Source organism: Mus musculus, chromosome 9, assembly GCF_000001635.26.
Source record: "Mus musculus strain C57BL/6J chromosome 9, GRCm38.p6 C57BL/6J".
NCBI classification, from domain to species: domain Eukaryota; kingdom Metazoa; phylum Chordata; class Mammalia; order Rodentia; family Muridae; genus Mus; species Mus musculus.
The window spans coordinates 113831430-113849060 of NC_000075.6; the positions used below are offsets into that span (position 1 = coordinate 113831430).

General features: G+C 40.0%; 1 protein-coding gene across 33 annotated transcripts in view; it reads left to right on the forward strand.

Moving 5' to 3' along the window:
* Clasp2 (CLIP associating protein 2) overlaps positions 1–17631 on the forward strand; it is a 179621-nt gene that overhangs the window by 91353 nt on the left and 70637 nt on the right. For 29 of the 33 annotated variants that reach the window (XR_379881.4, XM_006512384.4, XM_006512385.4 and 26 more), the window contains 5 exons: positions 3746–3825; positions 10130–10222; positions 12645–12790; positions 16274–16409; positions 17052–17122. Coding sequence is in view for 32 of the 33 variants with exons in the window: in XM_006512384.4 (XP_006512447.1) it covers positions 3746–3825; positions 10130–10222; positions 12645–12790; positions 16274–16409; positions 17052–17122 (526 nt within the window). In the remaining variant the exon portion in view is untranslated. Of the gene's footprint in view, positions 1–3745; positions 3826–9729; positions 9747–10129; positions 10223–10438; positions 11475–12644; positions 12791–16273; positions 16410–17051; positions 17123–17631 lie in introns of those variants that run through there. The other 4 variants (NM_001286599.1, NM_001286603.1, NM_001286601.1 and 1 more) reach the window with 3 other exon arrangements.

Here is a 17631-nt window from a genome sequence, read left to right on the forward strand (position 1 = left end):
CATATAAAGTTTGCAAGACCAATGGGCCTCTCTTTTCACTGATGGCCGACTAGGCCATCTTCTGATACATACGCAGCTAGAGACAAGAGCTCCATGGGGTACTGGTTAGTTCATATTGTTGTTCCACCTATAGGGTTGCAGATCCCTTTAGCTCCTTGGGTTCTTTCTCTAGCTCCTCCATTGGGGGCCCTGTGATCTATCCAGTAGCTGACTGTGAGCATCCACTTCTGTGTTTGCTAGGCCCCGGCATTGTCTCACAAGAGACAGCTACATCTGGGTCCCTTCAGCAAAATCTTGCTAGTATATGCAATGGGGTCAGCGTCTATAGGCTGATTATGGGATGGATCCCCCAGTATGGCAGTAAGCGGGAAAGAACCCAGATGCCCCTCAACAGAGGAATGGATACAGAAAATGTGGTACATTTACACAATGGAGTACTACTCAGCTATTAAAAAGAACGAATTTATGAAATTCCTAGGCAAATGGATGGACCTGGAGGGCATCATCCTGAGTGAGGTAACACATTCACAAAGGAACTCACACAATATGTACTCACTGATACGTGGATATTAGCCCAGATACTTAGGATACCCAAGATACAAGATACAATTTGCAAAACACATGAAACTGAAGAAGAATGAAGACACTGTGTCCCTTCTTAGAATTGGAAACAAAACACCCATGGAAGGAGTTACAGAGACAAAGTTTGGAGCTGAGACAAAAGGATGGACCATCTAGAGACTGCCTACCATTTTCTTTACAGCATTTGAAATCAAATTTCCCACTCTCCCTAGCCTCCTGTTGGGCATCACTTGTAGCTTGTCTTTTCCTAGTCCAGGGCTGCTTCTTTCTTCCACCTTCTCCACCCTCTCCACTCCTCAAGACGACATAGGAGAGACAAGAGGATAGAGGGAGGGGATTGGAGTTACCTGAATAGGGCCCAGGGTCTGAAAGGAGGAGATGTTATCATTAGACTACTTCCTGCCGATTAGGGTCATCGAGTTCCTGGGGGCAAGTGTGATCTTTGTTATCAGGATATCTAATTTATTCTTTCTCATTTTTCCTTTGGGCACGACTAACAAATTGCAACCAACAACAGCCAACAACCCATCCCTCCTCTCAGGGCCCTATCATTTATATACCCTCTAAAATAAACATCCTCAGAATTCCAAATATCACACACACAGAAATTATCTGCAGCTGGCAAAAATTAGACACCTGCTAGAGCAGGGGAAAAAAATCATAGTTGTAATACTTCTGTGGGTTTTCTGTTTGTTTTTTAACCTAAACTCCAAAATTGGCACTACAAGCTCCCTTTCTCCTTTTAAATCCATCTCTGAGCCCAGAGCATGGAAAGGTGTCACCTATCTACATTTAAGGTTGGGTTCCCTCTTGGTCAGCCCTTTCTGGAAACACTGTTTCGGAGGTTGTGGACTGGATTCTAAGTTAAACTGACTGTGGATATTACTTATCACAATGTGCAAAATGTCTCAACTCTTGGAGCACTTCAGACTTTGAAATTTCAGATTAGGCACATTCAATGTGTGTGTGTTTTTTTTTTTTTTTTGGTAAATTATGAATATGAAAATAGGGCTGAAGAGATGGCTCAGTAGTTAAGAAAGTGTATTACTGCTGGGCGTGGTGGCACACGCCTTTAATCCCAGCACTCGGGAGGCAGAGGCAGGCAGATTTCCGAGTTCGAGGCCAGCCTGGTCTACAAAGTGAGTTATACAGAGGAACCCTGTCTTGAAAGCCAAAAAAAAAAAAAAAAATTAAAATTAAAAAAAGTATATTACTGTTGCAGAGGGCTTGAATTTGATTCTTAGCATCCATATTGAGTGACTTACAACTCTCTGAAACTTTAGCTCTGGTAGATCTGACATCTTCTAAAAGGCATACACATACATAGGCATACACATAGACAAAAAACACACATAAAATAATTAAAAAAAAAAACAAAAAAGATTGTAGGTAGAGAGCATGTACCAGCTATTATCCCTAGAGCTCTGGGTACCAATGTGGGGGCTGCAGTAATTAAAGGTTACCTTTGTACCATGGGGTAGAGCTGTTATGGTCAGGGGAGACTTCAGAAACCCATAGAATGAATGGTCTCTGACTGTTGAGTACCTGACTACTTCCAGGTTCATGGAACATTGAGGAAGAAGGGCAGGAAAGCGCTGGACGAAGCACGAGAGAAGAGTGTATGCACTTGAATGCACTCTCTAGCATCATGTGACTGTTGCGCTTCTCAGCCCACAGCTACTTTGATTACATGCCCGAGAGTGAGTCTCGGAACATTGATTTTTCCACAGTTAGTGGATGATGTGTGAGAGAGATGCGTTCCCACTGTAGCTCATGCTTCTCCAAACAAACTCTGAAGCAACCCTAATTAAATAAACTCTTGCTCCCCTACCCAGAGTGACAACAGTGAAAAGGCATGGCTGGGAAGAGAAGAGAATCAGCATGGAGTCAGTATTGGAAGCAGGGATGTATATTATAGAAACAAGTTACATATGTGTACAAAAATGACAATTCTAATTGTATCTAATTAAGACGCTAATAAATAACTGTAGAACTTTAAAGAGATACCCATCGGTCTAGACTCAGCACTCTTCGAAAAGGCATGAGCTGGCTGGTGCTGTCTTCCAAGCACTGTGAGCAGATTCAGCAAGGGTTAGAAAAACTACCAAGTGAAACAAATGGTCTGCCAGAGTTACTAGAGTTTTACTGACAAGAACAGGATGCACCCCTCTTCCCTGTGAAAGGAATGAGTTCCCAATTCCTGCAGCTTTCAGTTGTGTCACCTGTTGATAGAGCTCAACAGAAAACAGGCAGGAAGATGACACTTTGCTGGGTTCTAGGCTCAACAGCTCTGAAGAATAGAGCTGGAGCTGAAAGACAGTAGCTTAATATCAGCTCTTACGTAGCTGCTGCTTACCAGCTATGGTATAGTAATAACTTGCTGGGCTGGAGAGATGCCTCAGCAGTTGAGATCACTGACTGCTCTTCCATAGGTCCTGAGTTCAATTCCCAGCAACCACATGGTGGCTCACAACCACTTGTATTGGGATCCGACACCCTTTTCTAGTGTATCTGAAGACAGCCACAGTGTACTTATATACATAAAATAAACAAATCTTTTAAAAATAAAATAATAACTTGCTAATATTGATTTTCTGTGTATAATAAATGAAGGTTTATATAATCAAATTTAATTCCAAAACTCTCACTTCTTTCACATGTGTTCCTAAACACAGCATCATATATAGATTTTGTTCCCATTGTTTTACATCTTTTTTTAAATCTATTGTTATGTAATGTTGCCAATTAATGATTGAATTAGGATTTTTGAGATGAGTTTCTACTGTGTCGTCCAGACTGGCATCGAGGGTGCTACAATCTGGCTGCTCAGCCTTCCAGGTGCCAGGATTATAAGCTTGACCACCACGCCTGACCTACTTACTATTCAGTTCTGAAGTGTTTATCCTTTCTTCTTTATTGTGTCCTTGCTAATGCATAGCGTAGTGGTGGAGTTGTACTTGTGCTGTTGCATCAGGACGTAACCAAATGCTACCATGTTCCTCAACTTCTCTGGAAGTTGCCCTGTTTTAAAACATTTTGTATATCCTTCAAAATTATACTGTTGTTCCTATCAAAGGGATCTTTCACATTGTTCTTATTGTTAAGATACCTAAAAATATACCTTAAAAACATAAAAGAAACCCAGTTTCTTTTTAATTAACAGGTCCTTCTAAAGAAGGAGGGGCTGGAGCAGTTGATGAAGATGACTTTATAAAAGCTTTTACAGATGTTCCTTCTGTTCAGGTAAGGTTTCCAGGGAAGCGGCATCCCTCGTGATATTGTCTCCGCCTCTTCATCTCCTTGTTTTGTCTCTTTAAAAATTTTTATTTGCAGGTACAACTAGATGGCTCAGGCGTCAAGAACTTTACAGTTCAAGTCTGACAAGCTGAGTTTGACCCTGAGTTCCACATAATGGTAAAGGGAGGAGACCAATCCCACAGTTGTCTGCCCTACAAACATTATACACAACGAGAAGAGGAGATATGGCAGGAAATCTAGTAGAATCTTTATATCTAGGATAAGCTTTTAAAAGTCAGCTATTTTGTTCCAAGTCATTGTAGAAGACAGTGATTGCTTTCTGTTATCTGTAGAGTTCTTTTTCTGATGGAGCTTTACAGCCTTGGCAGGACTTTGCTCACAGGTCAGTCTTGGCATACCTGCAATGTCTTGCATTGTTGAGTGCTGCAAACAATACACAGTAAATACTAAAGTTGCAAGGCATGCCATTCTCCTTCACAAAACTTATGGATTAGATTGGGGGCTTTGATATAAGGATTTTTTAAGGTACACCCTAAAAAACAACTTTTGTGTAACAATCAATAAGTTGCTTTTGCCAGATATTCAGTCCACAGAGGCTGGAACTCCCTGCTGCCAGCAAGGCCTTAAAACTTATCCTTGAGTAACCCTCTTTCTTCTGTCAACCCACATGGCCAAGAACACCAACATTTAGCTGGGTGGTGGTAATGGTGCACGCTTTTAATCCCAGGGAGGCAGAGATAGAGGGTCTCTGAGTTTGAGGCCCCCTGGTCTGCAGAACAAGTTCTAGGTCACCCAGGATTATAAGGAAAGACCCTGTCTCAAAAAAATGTATGAATGATATATTAGACATTATCAAGACATTAATTATTGTCATAATTTGATCTTCACATTAGTTTTTCAGTAAAGCTTAGATAAAACTGAAACCATGACTCAGTCATATTACATTTCAGTGTCAAATGTAAAGTTCATAGTTAGTTTTGATCCCAGGGAACATTAGAAGCTGACAAATAGATATGAGAGTTCTTCCCTCGGAGGAACTAAAGGAATCAGAGTGAGCATGTGTTTATAATAGTTGTACAAATGCCATGCCCTTGGACCCAGTGTTGCTTGGTGTATTTCTCTACAGTACTAAGTTTGTGATTCTGTTCCTTCAGATTCTATTGAGTAGTTTATATGTCCTTTACTTTTATTTGTTCAGTTTACTTCCAACCTTTTGCTAATCTATATTATGCTGCAGTGAGGGATTTTGCGTGTAAGATTTATTTATTTATTGCTTTGGGTTTTGTTGTTGTTTTTGATTTTTGAGAAGGTTTTCTGTGTAACCCTGACTGTCCCAGAACTAGCTATATTGACCAGCCTGGCCTCATATTATAGAGATGTACCTGCTTCTGCCTCCGAATTAAAGGTTTTATCCTTCTGCTGTGACTAAAGGCATGCTGTTTATAAGATTTTTAAATGTATTTATTTGTAAGATTTTTTGTTTTGTTTGCTTTTTTAAAATATCAAGTAGTTCAATATGGTCTTGAGTTCCTGATCCTTCTGCCTCCAACTCCCAAGTGTACTGGTATTGCAGGCACCAACATACCAGGCTTTTATAGGAGCTGCTTTAGGGTGTCATATGTATAGAATTGCATAGCTGTGGCTGGTTTGTTTCACTCGATTTTGCTGTATAGGATGACTATACCACTTCTAAGAAAGGTATGATTAGGCAACTAATTTTCAAGAGCTTTTTGCTGGGGAAAATGCTTGTTCCCTATACGAAAATGCCCTTCCTTTCCTTTCCTTTCCTTTCCTTTCCTTTTCTTTCTTTCTTTCTTTCTTTCTTTCCGAAAAAGGAGACATACAGGGAGGGAGGGAGGGAGGGGGAGAGGGAGAAGTGAAAATGTGCATTTCTTCATACTCTAGCTGTCCTTCCTGCCTGTCAGAATGCTGCTTCTCTCATGGGTGTCCCTGCTGAGTGCTGTCTTGACAGGTTCTGGAGCTTTCTTTGCACATGGCCTTCCGCTGTGTGAGCTAATAGGCGCCCTCAGAGGGAAAGTCTTCCTTAAGCTATTTAAAGTCTTAAAAAGCTACAGGAAAGCTTTAAAAATGCTTCTGATTTGAGTGTATTTGAAATGGATTTTTCTCTTAAGATACTTCCCTCTCTCTGTATAATTTGTAGACTTGTCATATAAAGGAATGGTTAGTGTTCTAGGAACAGTTGTGAAACCTGTCTGGACTTGATCATTGTTCACTGTTCACTATGTTCTAGAAGAATGGATCCTTACAGAATCACTGAAGCTATGGGCTACCCAGCCTCAGGAAGGAGAACAGGCTTCCCAGCCACCTGTTGCAACACCCTTCCATTCCCATGCTGTTATTAAATAGAGCTTCCTTTCACTGACCTCTAATGCAGCTGGTGTTGAGTTAGCTGTGCTTGCTGTCCTCATTGCCCTGCACTGCTGTGTGAGGCCTCGCTCTCTGGCCAGACCTTACTGTTCGCTTGCGCTATTCAGAGCATCTGCCCACCATTACCTAGGGATTAGCCGCACTGGCTGTAAAACCGTATTAATTTAGGAATTGTTAGTGTACAGTCAAGGATGTTGTGATGATTAAATTTGCCAGTGTCAATGGTAAGCATACGCCTGCTATTTCTACACCATAAATGTCGATATACTTTTTTTCTTTTTTTTTAATTTAATTTATTTTAAAATTAAAATATAATAAATCTCCCTCCTTTGCTTTCCTCCCTCCAACCCCTTCCATATTCCCCCAGAACCTTCTCAAATCGATGACTTCTTTTTTTATTATTGTCACCTATACAGGGATGAACAACTTTGAGTCCATTCTCGTTGATTATGTGTGTATGACTTTGGGCTGACCACTTGTGTGGGATAACCACTAATGGGGCTCTGTTCTTGGAGAGGCTAACTCCCCTTCTCTCAGCAGCCACTAGCTACCTGTAGTCTTTGAGTGAACTTCCTTGTTCTGTGTAGCTTGTCTGCTGATGCTGTCATTGTTTGGGCAGCTCTTTCACAGCAGACTCTCCAGTCCTCTGGCTCGTACTGTCTTTCCACTGCTCTTCTGAAATATCCCCTGAACCTTAGGTACAGGAGTTGTATTGAAGATATATCCATTGGGACTGGGCTTCCCATTGTGTTCAGTTGTGTGCTAGCCTTCTCTTTCTCCCCCTCCCTCCCTCTCCTCTCCCTCTCTTCCTCCGTCCTTCTCTCCTTCCCTCTCTCCCTCCCTCTCAAGATCTATTTGATTATTTTATATGTATCAGTGTTTTGTTTGTTTGTATGTATGCCCGGCACATGTATGCTGGGTCAGAAGAAGGTGTTGAATCCCTTGGGATTGGAGTTACAGATGATTGTGAGCCACCATGTGGGTCCTGGATAGCGAACCCAGGGCCTCTGCAAGAGCAGCAAGCGTTGTTAACTACTGAGCCAGTTCTCGCCCCGGTTGTGTTTTCTGTAATGGTCACTATTTGCTATAAAGAGAAGTTTCTTTGATGAGAAAGGAGAGATACACTTACCTGTGCATACAAGGATAAGCTTTAGACTACAGTTAGAAATTATGCGGTAAGATGGCGCATAGTAGTAGTTCTCTTCTGAGATCCTTGACCTTAGGAGTTCAGAGTAGTTGGCATGTTTTCCCTCCTGTTGAGTGTGCATTAAGTCCAATCTGACAACTGTTGGGTCCCACAAAGATTTCGGTTAGTATGGTTGCACCTTTAGGTATTTGCTTAGCTGGTCAGTGTTCTGATTCATAGGTACCACACTGTATAGAATCAGTTGAATCCCTTCCTTGATGGCTTACATAGTACTTTCTGGCACTGTGGAAGCCAGAGCACAGGAAGGAGGCTTTCAGGTTCTATCCAGCTTGATTTATTGTAGTCCTCTAGATCCTGTGTGCTGGGTTTTCGGCAACAGTGTCTTCCCTTCAACATCTGTGAGGCAACTGAGGGCAACAGCAATATTATATCCTATATTATTTTGGAAATCACTTGCATTACCACGAGCAACAACTTGAATGGAGATTTCTCATGCCTGGTACTAGGGCATTTTGCTAGGTAAGCTAGGTTCTTGTAGGGAGCTTTGTCAGCCCAAAGCCCAACTGATGTAACTTCCTTTAACATAGTTGTGGGTGTGTGCACACATGCACATACATTTACATACATTGCATATAATTTAATTTTAGGTAAATATAAAATAGTATGATCCCTTGAGGTTTTATAGACCAGCCTTGGTATTGTCATTCAGCCCTTCTATGTTGATCACCTTCTTCCTCCCCCAGTTCCCCTTCCAGTTAGAGCCTTCCTCGCCATCTCCCCCATTTTCTCCTTCATACTATACTTGGTGACCTCCTTTCTTTCGGATGAAGCATCAAGGTGTGTGTGTGTGTGTGTGTGTGTGTGTGTGTGGTGTTTGTTTGGTTTTTGGTTTTTGAGATAGGGGTTCTCTGTGTCTCTGTGTCTCTCTGCTACACAGAGACATCCTATCTTTAAAAAAATTTTTTTTCATACAATGTATTTTCATCATATTTTTTTCCTTCCTCCCAACTTACTATTCTTTTTCTCTCACTAAAAACAAAACAAACAAAAAAAAACCAAAAGCACACACAAAGGCATGGAATTCATTTTGTGTTGAACAGCTATTCCTCCTAAGCACAAGTGCTGCCCTGGCATGTGGTGACATACCCCGTGTCAGTCTAAAGTTGATCTGGGGACTCGAGAGCTGGCTCCACAGTTAAGAGCATTTGCTTCTCTTGCAGAGGACCCAGGTTGGATTCCTAGAAACTGAAATGGCTCGGAACTATCCTTAACTCCAGGTCTAGGGTATCTAACAACAGCTTCTGATCTTCACAGGCACCATGCACACATGTGGTGCACGTATATATGTGCAGGCAAAACATTCATACACGTAAAATAAAATGTAAACATTGAGAAGTCTCTCTCTCTCTCTCTCTCTCTCTCTCTCTCTCTCTCTCTCTCTCTCTCTCTCTCTGTGTGTGTGTGTGTGTGTGTGTGTGTGTGTAAAGAAAGCTGTCCCAACAGCTATCAATTCCAAATAGTTCCTTTGTTAGGATGTATGTTTGCATCTACCCTTCTCTGTACCTACATTCACTTCCTTACATTTTTCTAGTTTTAATCACTTACCATCCTCACAGCACCCAAAGCAACTGGCCTAATTGTTTTCTTCATTTACAGTTCTGTTGTAATAGTGGTAAAGCAGTGTTTCCCACCTTACTTCCCTTCTATTAGTCTATTTCATATCCATTTCCTTTACAAATGGATTCTTCTTTATTTGGTCAATTAAATATTATAGATAATTAAGGGTTACTTCTGGATCCTAACTTCCTACTTGCATTTTGTTGCTTTATGACTTCAACAACATGGCTTTATCTAGTACCTGTATATTGATTATATCTAATTTTACCTCTAAACCAGACCTCTGCTGAGCATTAAAATTATTTTCTTTTAGGGGCCTCAGAGACATCTCAAACACAACCTGTCTAAAATCAGAATCACAATCTCCCTTCTTAACACTTGATCTTCCAGTATTCTTTATGTGGAAACCATCTTTCAGTCAGCTAGAGAAGTTAGGAACCAATAGGACATTCTAACCCAATGTTCTTTGCATACCAAGGAGACACATGAGGAGCCCAGGGACAGAGGGCTTGAAAAATTATGGAGTCACTGGAGTGAATTATTGAGTTACTTTCTCCCTTTTTCATGGTTTAGAGAAGGTCTTTAGATTGTCTTCCAAGATAGCACCTTGTACTACAATTAGACGTGGTATTTATAATAGATATATTATATTTGTTATATATTATAAATATAATATATTTATTATAAAATTTGCTGAAAGGACCTGTTTTAATTGAGTTTTGTTTTCCCCCTTTTAGAGACACAATGTAGCCAGGTGAGTTATATGCTTAGTCTATTCTGGCACTAGCCCTTTTTTCAAATAGTTTTACAAAACTAAAGCATGTCTTTTTAACAATATTTTGTAATATTGTATAAATTATGTTTTTGGGAAGTTGCTCCTTTTTTGTTCCTTGGACATCTGCTCCATGGGAAGCATTCTAGAAGCATGTTTGAGGTTGTCCTTGTGGGGACAAGGAGCAAAGAGGGCTGAAAGGAAGGCTGTTGGGGCATCTACTCTCTGTCACCGTCTCCACTGAAAGTGTAGCTAGGGTGTGAAATGGCCTTTCTATATTAAAAAACTATTTCAAACACTGGTGCATCGTTTTATGTTATTTACAGCAAGAAATTTTGTTCTAATTTTCAATATTTTCTTTTAAGATCTATTCTAGTCGAGAACTTGAAGAGACGTTAAATAAGATCAGGGAAATTTTGTCAGATGACAAACATGACTGGGACCAGCGTGCCAATGCGGTAAGTTTTCTCATGACCTTCCTTTCTTATCCCTGTCTTCTTAGCAGCACTCCTGTTCAGAACTTGAGGAGAGCATGCACTCAGCTGTGATGCAGGCTGAGTGGTCATGAGTTAAAATCTGACGGTAATATTCTTTCTCTGTGGGAAATATGGCTGTCATAGGCATTGTTGGCTTTAGATTGTCTTTTCTTCTTCTGTTTTTGCTGATCATCTCAGTGCATGTCCTGCAGCCTGGTAGCCAGTGAGGTTGAGAGAGCTCTGGCCTGGCCTCTGTGGAGTCACCTAGCTACTTATCAGCACCATTGTCATTGCACCCTGAGTCATGAGGACTTGCCAGAGAAGAGATTGACTTCTCCTGTGAGCTCGGCATTTGTTCAACATTGACATAATTTTGATGCAGGGTGTCTATTCATCTGACTCTTAAATATAGTAAATGTGGTTGACTTATTTACATTTTTGGTCATCCTTGAGCTAGGAATGGTTTATTTGCAGTACATTTCTTGAGGAAAGTATTAGATGAATGTTAAAATAATGTTTGTGTTGACATCAGATCTATATTGTATTTCACATTCTGTGATACCAATTTTGTCAGATGACAGTGAGTGCCTCAGTATCCCCAAGGCCGGGAAAGGGCTGATTTGAAGATGCCTGTGCTCTGAAAGCCTCTAGTCTGGCTAATAGATATTCCTGACAAATAGTTCTCTTTTAATATTATGCATTACAGATGGTTTTCCATCTATATGTTTAGAAGTCTGTATTTTTGAATGTTTAACATATTGTTCTTAACACAGAAAATAGTGCTCTGAATTTGTTTAAATATGATTTTGTATTTACTTTTAAAGTTGTACATCACATATAAGTCACAATTTAAAAAATAAAACAACTTTTTCATTGATGACTTACGGAGAAACATCACAGATTAAAATAAAAGACGAACTTGAACCTGAAGGTTTTTTGTTTTCCTTTGAAAGTAGTCATTCAGAAATAATTAGTCTGAATGTCTTGGAGTCTGTGCATTCAAATCAACATAATACCCTCCACTCCTTTTATTTAAAGTAAGCAATGCTTAATCCCTCGCTCTTTTTTACTTAACAAATTGTACCTATACAATATTCCTGGTTAAGCGAATATACATGTTAAGCGTGTATTGACTGCTCAGATATTTACTGAATGCTGATTGGTGTGTACATACATTCTTTAGTTTGATATATGTATGTGTAACTCATTAAACTCATTCTCATTTGACAATGACAGAGTTTTAAAGTTTTTTTTTTCTTTTTTCATTTTAATGATGTTGGTGGGGGTACTTTTGTTTGTTTATTTAGATAGGATCTCTCTGGTATTCTTGGCTTGCCCTGCAGGTTTCTATGTAAAGAAAGCAACCACTGAGAGAGGGGGTGGGGGAGGGAGGGAGAGGGGGAGAGAGAGAGAAAGAGAGAGAGAGATTGGCCTACTGCTCTCTGCCACCTGAGTATGGGATGAAGTCAGTCTCCACCAGGCTCAGCTTTAATGATATAGTCCATGTCCTTCTGCTGCCTTTCCCTTGATACAGTGTTAATAAGTATTCCATCACCAAACTGAATCCCAGACCTTTGCACATCCTTGTAACAATTGTTTCCATAGGCTAGAGTATTTACATGTGGGTTCTTGGTAAAGAGTGCATGCAGCTTTATTTCTGTAGATGAATAAAGGTTTTAGTCCTTCACAAATTTACTCAAACTTTTTTGTGAGCGTTTATTTTCTCTGGTGTAGTGTAGTCTATCAAGTGTGTAAGGTTTTTGCCTGTCCGATGTACAGATAATATTTTCTTCCAGCTTTGGCTTCCTTGTCAGTAGTGCAGCTGAACACAGTTTTATATATGTACTTTATCAATTTATTACTAGTTTTTCTTTTTCTCTCTTTATTTTCATTTCTTATGTATTGATTGTATTGTACTTGCTTAGCATGTATGAGACCTTGGGTTTGAGCATGAACACACACACACAGCTTGGAAGGGAGAAGGAAAGGCAGGGGTGAGAGACTATCAATAGATAATGATAGTGGTTGTCCAGTGTTGTAAATGTACTTAAATGTTACCAATTAAATAGTTTAAAATGATAAATTTCAATGTTAATTACATTTTTCTGTACTTTGGAAAAGAATGATTAGAAAAATGTAAATTTTCTTTTTTATGTGAACATGTATCTGTTCCATATGTATCTAAGCTTGTAACGCTGCTTCCCAGAAAGCTTTGTATTGATTTGTGTGTTTATTTACACAGTGCATTCAATGTGACGAAAATTTCAGAATTTTGTTATGTAAATTTAATGAAACCCATAAACTTAATTGTAAAGAAAAACCTTTAGATGTTTAGATGATGTAATTTGGATGACTTCTCTGTAGACTCTCAGCTCTTATATCAATAATGAAATGTCTCTTCTAGCTTAAGAAAATCAGATCACTGCTTGTTGCTGGAGCCGCACAGTATGATTGCTTTTTCCAGCACCTACGTTTGTTGGATGGAGCGCTTAAGCTGTCAGCTAAGGACCTCAGATCCCAGGTGGTCAGGGAAGCTTGCATCACTGTTGCGTAAGTGTGTCTCTCTGGGTCAGAGGTGTCTGTTTGTTTTTGACATAGGGTCTTACTGTGTAGCTCTGGCTGTTTGGGAACTCACCATGTAAACTAAGCAGAAACCTGCCTTCTTCAACTTTCCCAAGTGCTAGGATGGAAGAGTTGTACCTCCATATATGGAATGCTATTTATTTTTTTATGAATGAATGTAGAACTCATTAAATCAGAGTTCGTTAAGTAAAGCAGTAACAGGATCACCCCCAAAGAAGCTGACATGAACCCCAAAATATTTGTACTATACATACAGATTCAATTATTTCTATTTTCTTTTTTCCTTTCTTTTTGTTATTTTTTAAAATGTTTCTTTTGCTGAGATTGTGGCACTGTGATAAAGTACCTGCTTAGCATGTGTGAGACTATGGATTGAGACCCTAGCAGTAGATAAGAGACATCTTCCATAATTGTTTTATCAGCTGTAAAATGTATAGGGAAAAAAAGAATGGGTCTGGAATTGGCTATACTTATTTTTCTCATTCCTAATTGGGCTGTTGAGTACTCCATTTCTGATATCTTAGCAAATTAGAGTCATAACACCATTAATTTATCAAAATCTATTTGTGTATCGTCTTCGCCTGAAATCCTATTTACCACTGAGTACTGTTGTTTCATAGATGGATATCAATGTATCTTTTGAAGACAGGGAACCCAGAGGTACCTGCAGTACATCTTCTAATTACTATTGTGTTATTGTCCTAAGGGAAGAAGGGAGATGTAAAAATGATGAGGATTTCAAGAAAAGGTAGGAAGCGCCAGGTGACATAATTATCCTGTGCAGGGTACTCTGTGAATGACTTACAATCAAGGGATGCTAGCAAGGTTGCCAGGTGAAGCCAGTATAGCAAAGTGATGCTGTATCTTCAATAAAGCAAACAAAACGAATTAATAAATGAAACATTAAAATATAGTTCAGAGCCAATAAGATGGTTCAGTGGCTGAGAGCACCTGTTGCCAAGCTTAGCAGCCTGGATTCAGTTCCCCGGATTAAAAAAGGTAGGAGAGAACTAATGCGTTCATGTCTGCTGTCCTCTGACTTGGCCTGTATGCCATTGCACTTATAACTACACAAAATAAGAAAATAACTAAGTTTTAGCCGGGCAGTGGTGGCACACTCCCTTAATCCCAGCACTTGGGAGGCAGAGGCAGGTGGATTTCTGAGTTTGAGGCCAGCCTGGTCTACAGAGTGAGTTCCAGGAAAGCCAGGACTGCACAGAGAAACCTTGTGTGGAAAAAACAAAAACAAAGAAACAAAGAAAGAAAGAAAATAGCCAAGTTTTAAAAAGAAGAAAACCAAAATATACTTGGACTAGGAAAACTGCAGAGTAAGTAAATAGCTTTTTTGCAAGTAATGTACACTGAAGGCAAAGCTGAGATACAGATGAACAGGCTGGAGAGATGGCTTGGTGGTTAAGAGCACTGACTGTTCTTCCAGAGGACCTGAGTTCAATTCCCAGCAACCAGTTGGTGACTCAAAATCATCTGTAATGGGGTCTGATGCCCTCTTCTGGTGTGTCTGAAGACAGCTACAATGTACTCACATAAGCAAATAAATCTTTAAAAACAAAAACAAAACCACAACCTAACAGAGTAGTGTGGTCATAGCTGTACTGACCTGCCAGTGCCTTAGAGACACAGGGATAGGTGCAGGGACCCACACACTGCAAGGCAATCTCACTGAACTAGGAATATAAAGAGCAAGTTTCAGAAAGTAGGATAGCCAAGTATCCAGAACAGTGGAGAAGACACACACAGCTAAAGAGCTATAGAAATCTGTGTTGTTCTGAGACAGCTTAGTACCGACCTGTTCACATGAAAGCTAAAACTTTCTGAGGAGTAGAGAAACCCACTGATCCCAATACTGAGACAAGCCCTGATTCCCAGGGCTCATTCAGGGAAACGTTCAGATCTGGCTTTCCCAGAATCTTCGTCAGTGCCTAGTACATTCCGCAGAGACCCCAGGAAAGCCGCTGTACAGGATCTGTAGTAAACCTGCTGCTGTAGGTCTCAGCTCTTTCAGCAAGCTTCTTAGAGTCAATTCCCATGTGATCACCTGCCCACTGGAACAGAGCTTACACTCCTCAGTGGAAGACAGTAGACTTGAGGGACTGAGAGGTTGGAAAACTGACTTTGTAACTAAACACAAGGACATAGGTCTAAGTCTGGAGTACCTCTCTGAATCAAGAACCTAAATTTTTGGCACAACCACATGTATGAACTAAGATAGTAAACTGCTGAGTGCAGTGATGCCTATAATTCCAGCACTTGGCCGGTGGAAATAGGAGGTCCAGAGTTCAAGATCGTCCTTGGCTATGAGTGAGTTCAAGGCCGGCATGGGCTACATTAAGACCTTTATCTCTAAAAAAATAAAACATCAATCTAGTAAAGATTTTGTATATGTTGAAATTGACAAATATCACAAAAATTGTCAAAGCTGTCAGTAATTATGATGTCTTTTCTATGTGTTTTAACTGAAGCTAGTCAAGGTTCAGAGGGCAGCTCAGTGGGTAAGCTGCTTGCTGGGCAAGCACTGGGGTTTGCAGTGTGCCCTTCTAATCTCAGCACTGGAGAGAGAGAGACAGGAAGAGTCCCAGCCAGCCAGTGTGCAGCTTAGTTGGTGATCCTGTGTGAGGGAGAGTGGGTGGTATTCCTGATGATGACTAGTGAATCGTCATCCATATGCTATACTTACATTTGCACATGTGCACGTGGGGGGGGGGGGAGTTGTGTAATTACAAATGTGTGAAGGAAATACAAATGTTCAACACAAATTAGTGAGTTTTAGGAGATACCAGAGTTGTATTTTTGTTGTGGATACTTAAATCCAGCCCCAACAATAATACCAGAATATTTGTGACTCCTGCCCTTCCAAAAAAAATAACAATCGGACAATTAATCAAAATAGGTAACTTTTGTGAAACATTGATTTGGGTAAGATTTGAAACTTAAAAAGAGTTAAGCATTTTGGACTTTAGGTTGTTGGGGCATCAAAATGGAAATGTCTTATGCAGACCCACAATCAGAGCAATATTTTACTTAATGTTTACTTGGAATGCACAGCTCTACTCTGGGGTCACACAGCATGTGATCTGCACATGTCTCTACACAGGGAGAGATACAATGTCAGATTTTTGTCTTTGGACTGCCTGTTATTAGATAGGGAAGAAGAGACTGTATAGTACCTGGAAGGTGGGGATGTGGCTCATGGCAGAAGCATGGCTAAAACCCTGCCTGGCTTTGCATTCTGGTACCTCATCAGCCAAGCCTGGGTACACACCTATAATAGCAGTACTTGGAAGGTGGAGGCAGGAGGATCAGAAGTTCAAAGCCATTCTTGGCTACATCCCAAATTTGAGGCTAGCATTAGTATATAAAACTCTTTCTCAAAATAAACAAATAAATCTTTTCTGCATTTAATATTAAAGTAGTTTTTGTGTTCCTTTGTAGTCACCTTTCAACAGTCTTGGGAAACAAATTTGATCACGGCGCTGAAGCCATCGTCCCTACGCTTTTTAATCTTGTCCCCAATAGTGCCAAAGTCATGGCGACCTCTGGATGTGCAGCAATCAGATTTATTATTCGGGTAGGTTTTTTACAGACTCCCTCCCCACACGTGTTCTTAATGAAGTCATATTATTGTTGTTGTTGTTGCCTCTAAAGGAAAGAAAATTACTTTTAAATTATTTTTCTCATAATGCAGTTATTATAGAGCATGTAAGTAATACAAAAGCCTACAACGTGTGTTCATGTGAACATGGAATATCATGCATATGTGTAGGTGCGTGTGTGCACTTGTGTTTGTGGCTGTAGATGCTGCGGGCAGTGACAAGAGCAGCACACACTTAGTGTGGGGACTGGGTACACAGAGATAACAACACTATCATTTCCTAAATACCAGAAATAGTGCTTAATGGCTAAATAAAGAATGAGAAAAGTGAGTATAGCCACAACGAAGTGATATATATTTATGCTGAAGTTCTATATTTATAATAAGCACTTTATTGCTTACTTCACTAAAGAAAAGCATAAGATTTAGAAATTGGAGAACATTCTCCTAAAAACTATCTCATCACCATTATTACTCTAAAAGGGGAATTTGGGTCAGTTTAGATTTGATTTACAGTTTCTTTTCCTGGCTGTCCCATGGCTGTCCTTAAGTATAAGACAACAAAAGCACTCCATGTCATGCACAGTGTCTCATGCTTTTCTAAAATATCTTTTTCAGCATACCCATGTACCTAGACTTATTCCTTTAATAACAAGCAACTGCACATCAAAGTCAGTTCCTGTAAGGAGGTAAGTGTTAGGGGGAAAGGGCTTCTAGTATAAATTAGGTAATTCATTTAATCCTTAGTTTAGTGTAACAATTAGTTATAACTTCTTAATATTACCTTTTCCAATAAAACCATGATATAATTTTTTCAAATTTGTTTACCTTTACTCCTGAGTGTGTGTGTGTGTGTGTGTGTGTGTGTGTGTATGCATGCGCCATAGTAGACTCGTAGAAGTCAGAAGACAGCTTTCAAGAATCAGTTCTTTTCTTCAACTGTGTGTATCCTGGGATTGAAAATACCAGGCTGGTTGTGAGCACTCGTACAGTTGCTCACCCATCTCTAGCCCATGATACAAGCTTTTTAACCACCTCCCATTTAAGGGCAAGTGGGTGGAGCAACTGCTGTGTGCACTCAGGTTTCTCACTTAAGCTGTGGCTTATTTACTTCTCTGGTTGACTTGTTCTCCAAAGTATAGAGTTAGAAATAGCTAGAATCCCACAGGTGTCACTGTTGTGTATCTCAGTGCATATG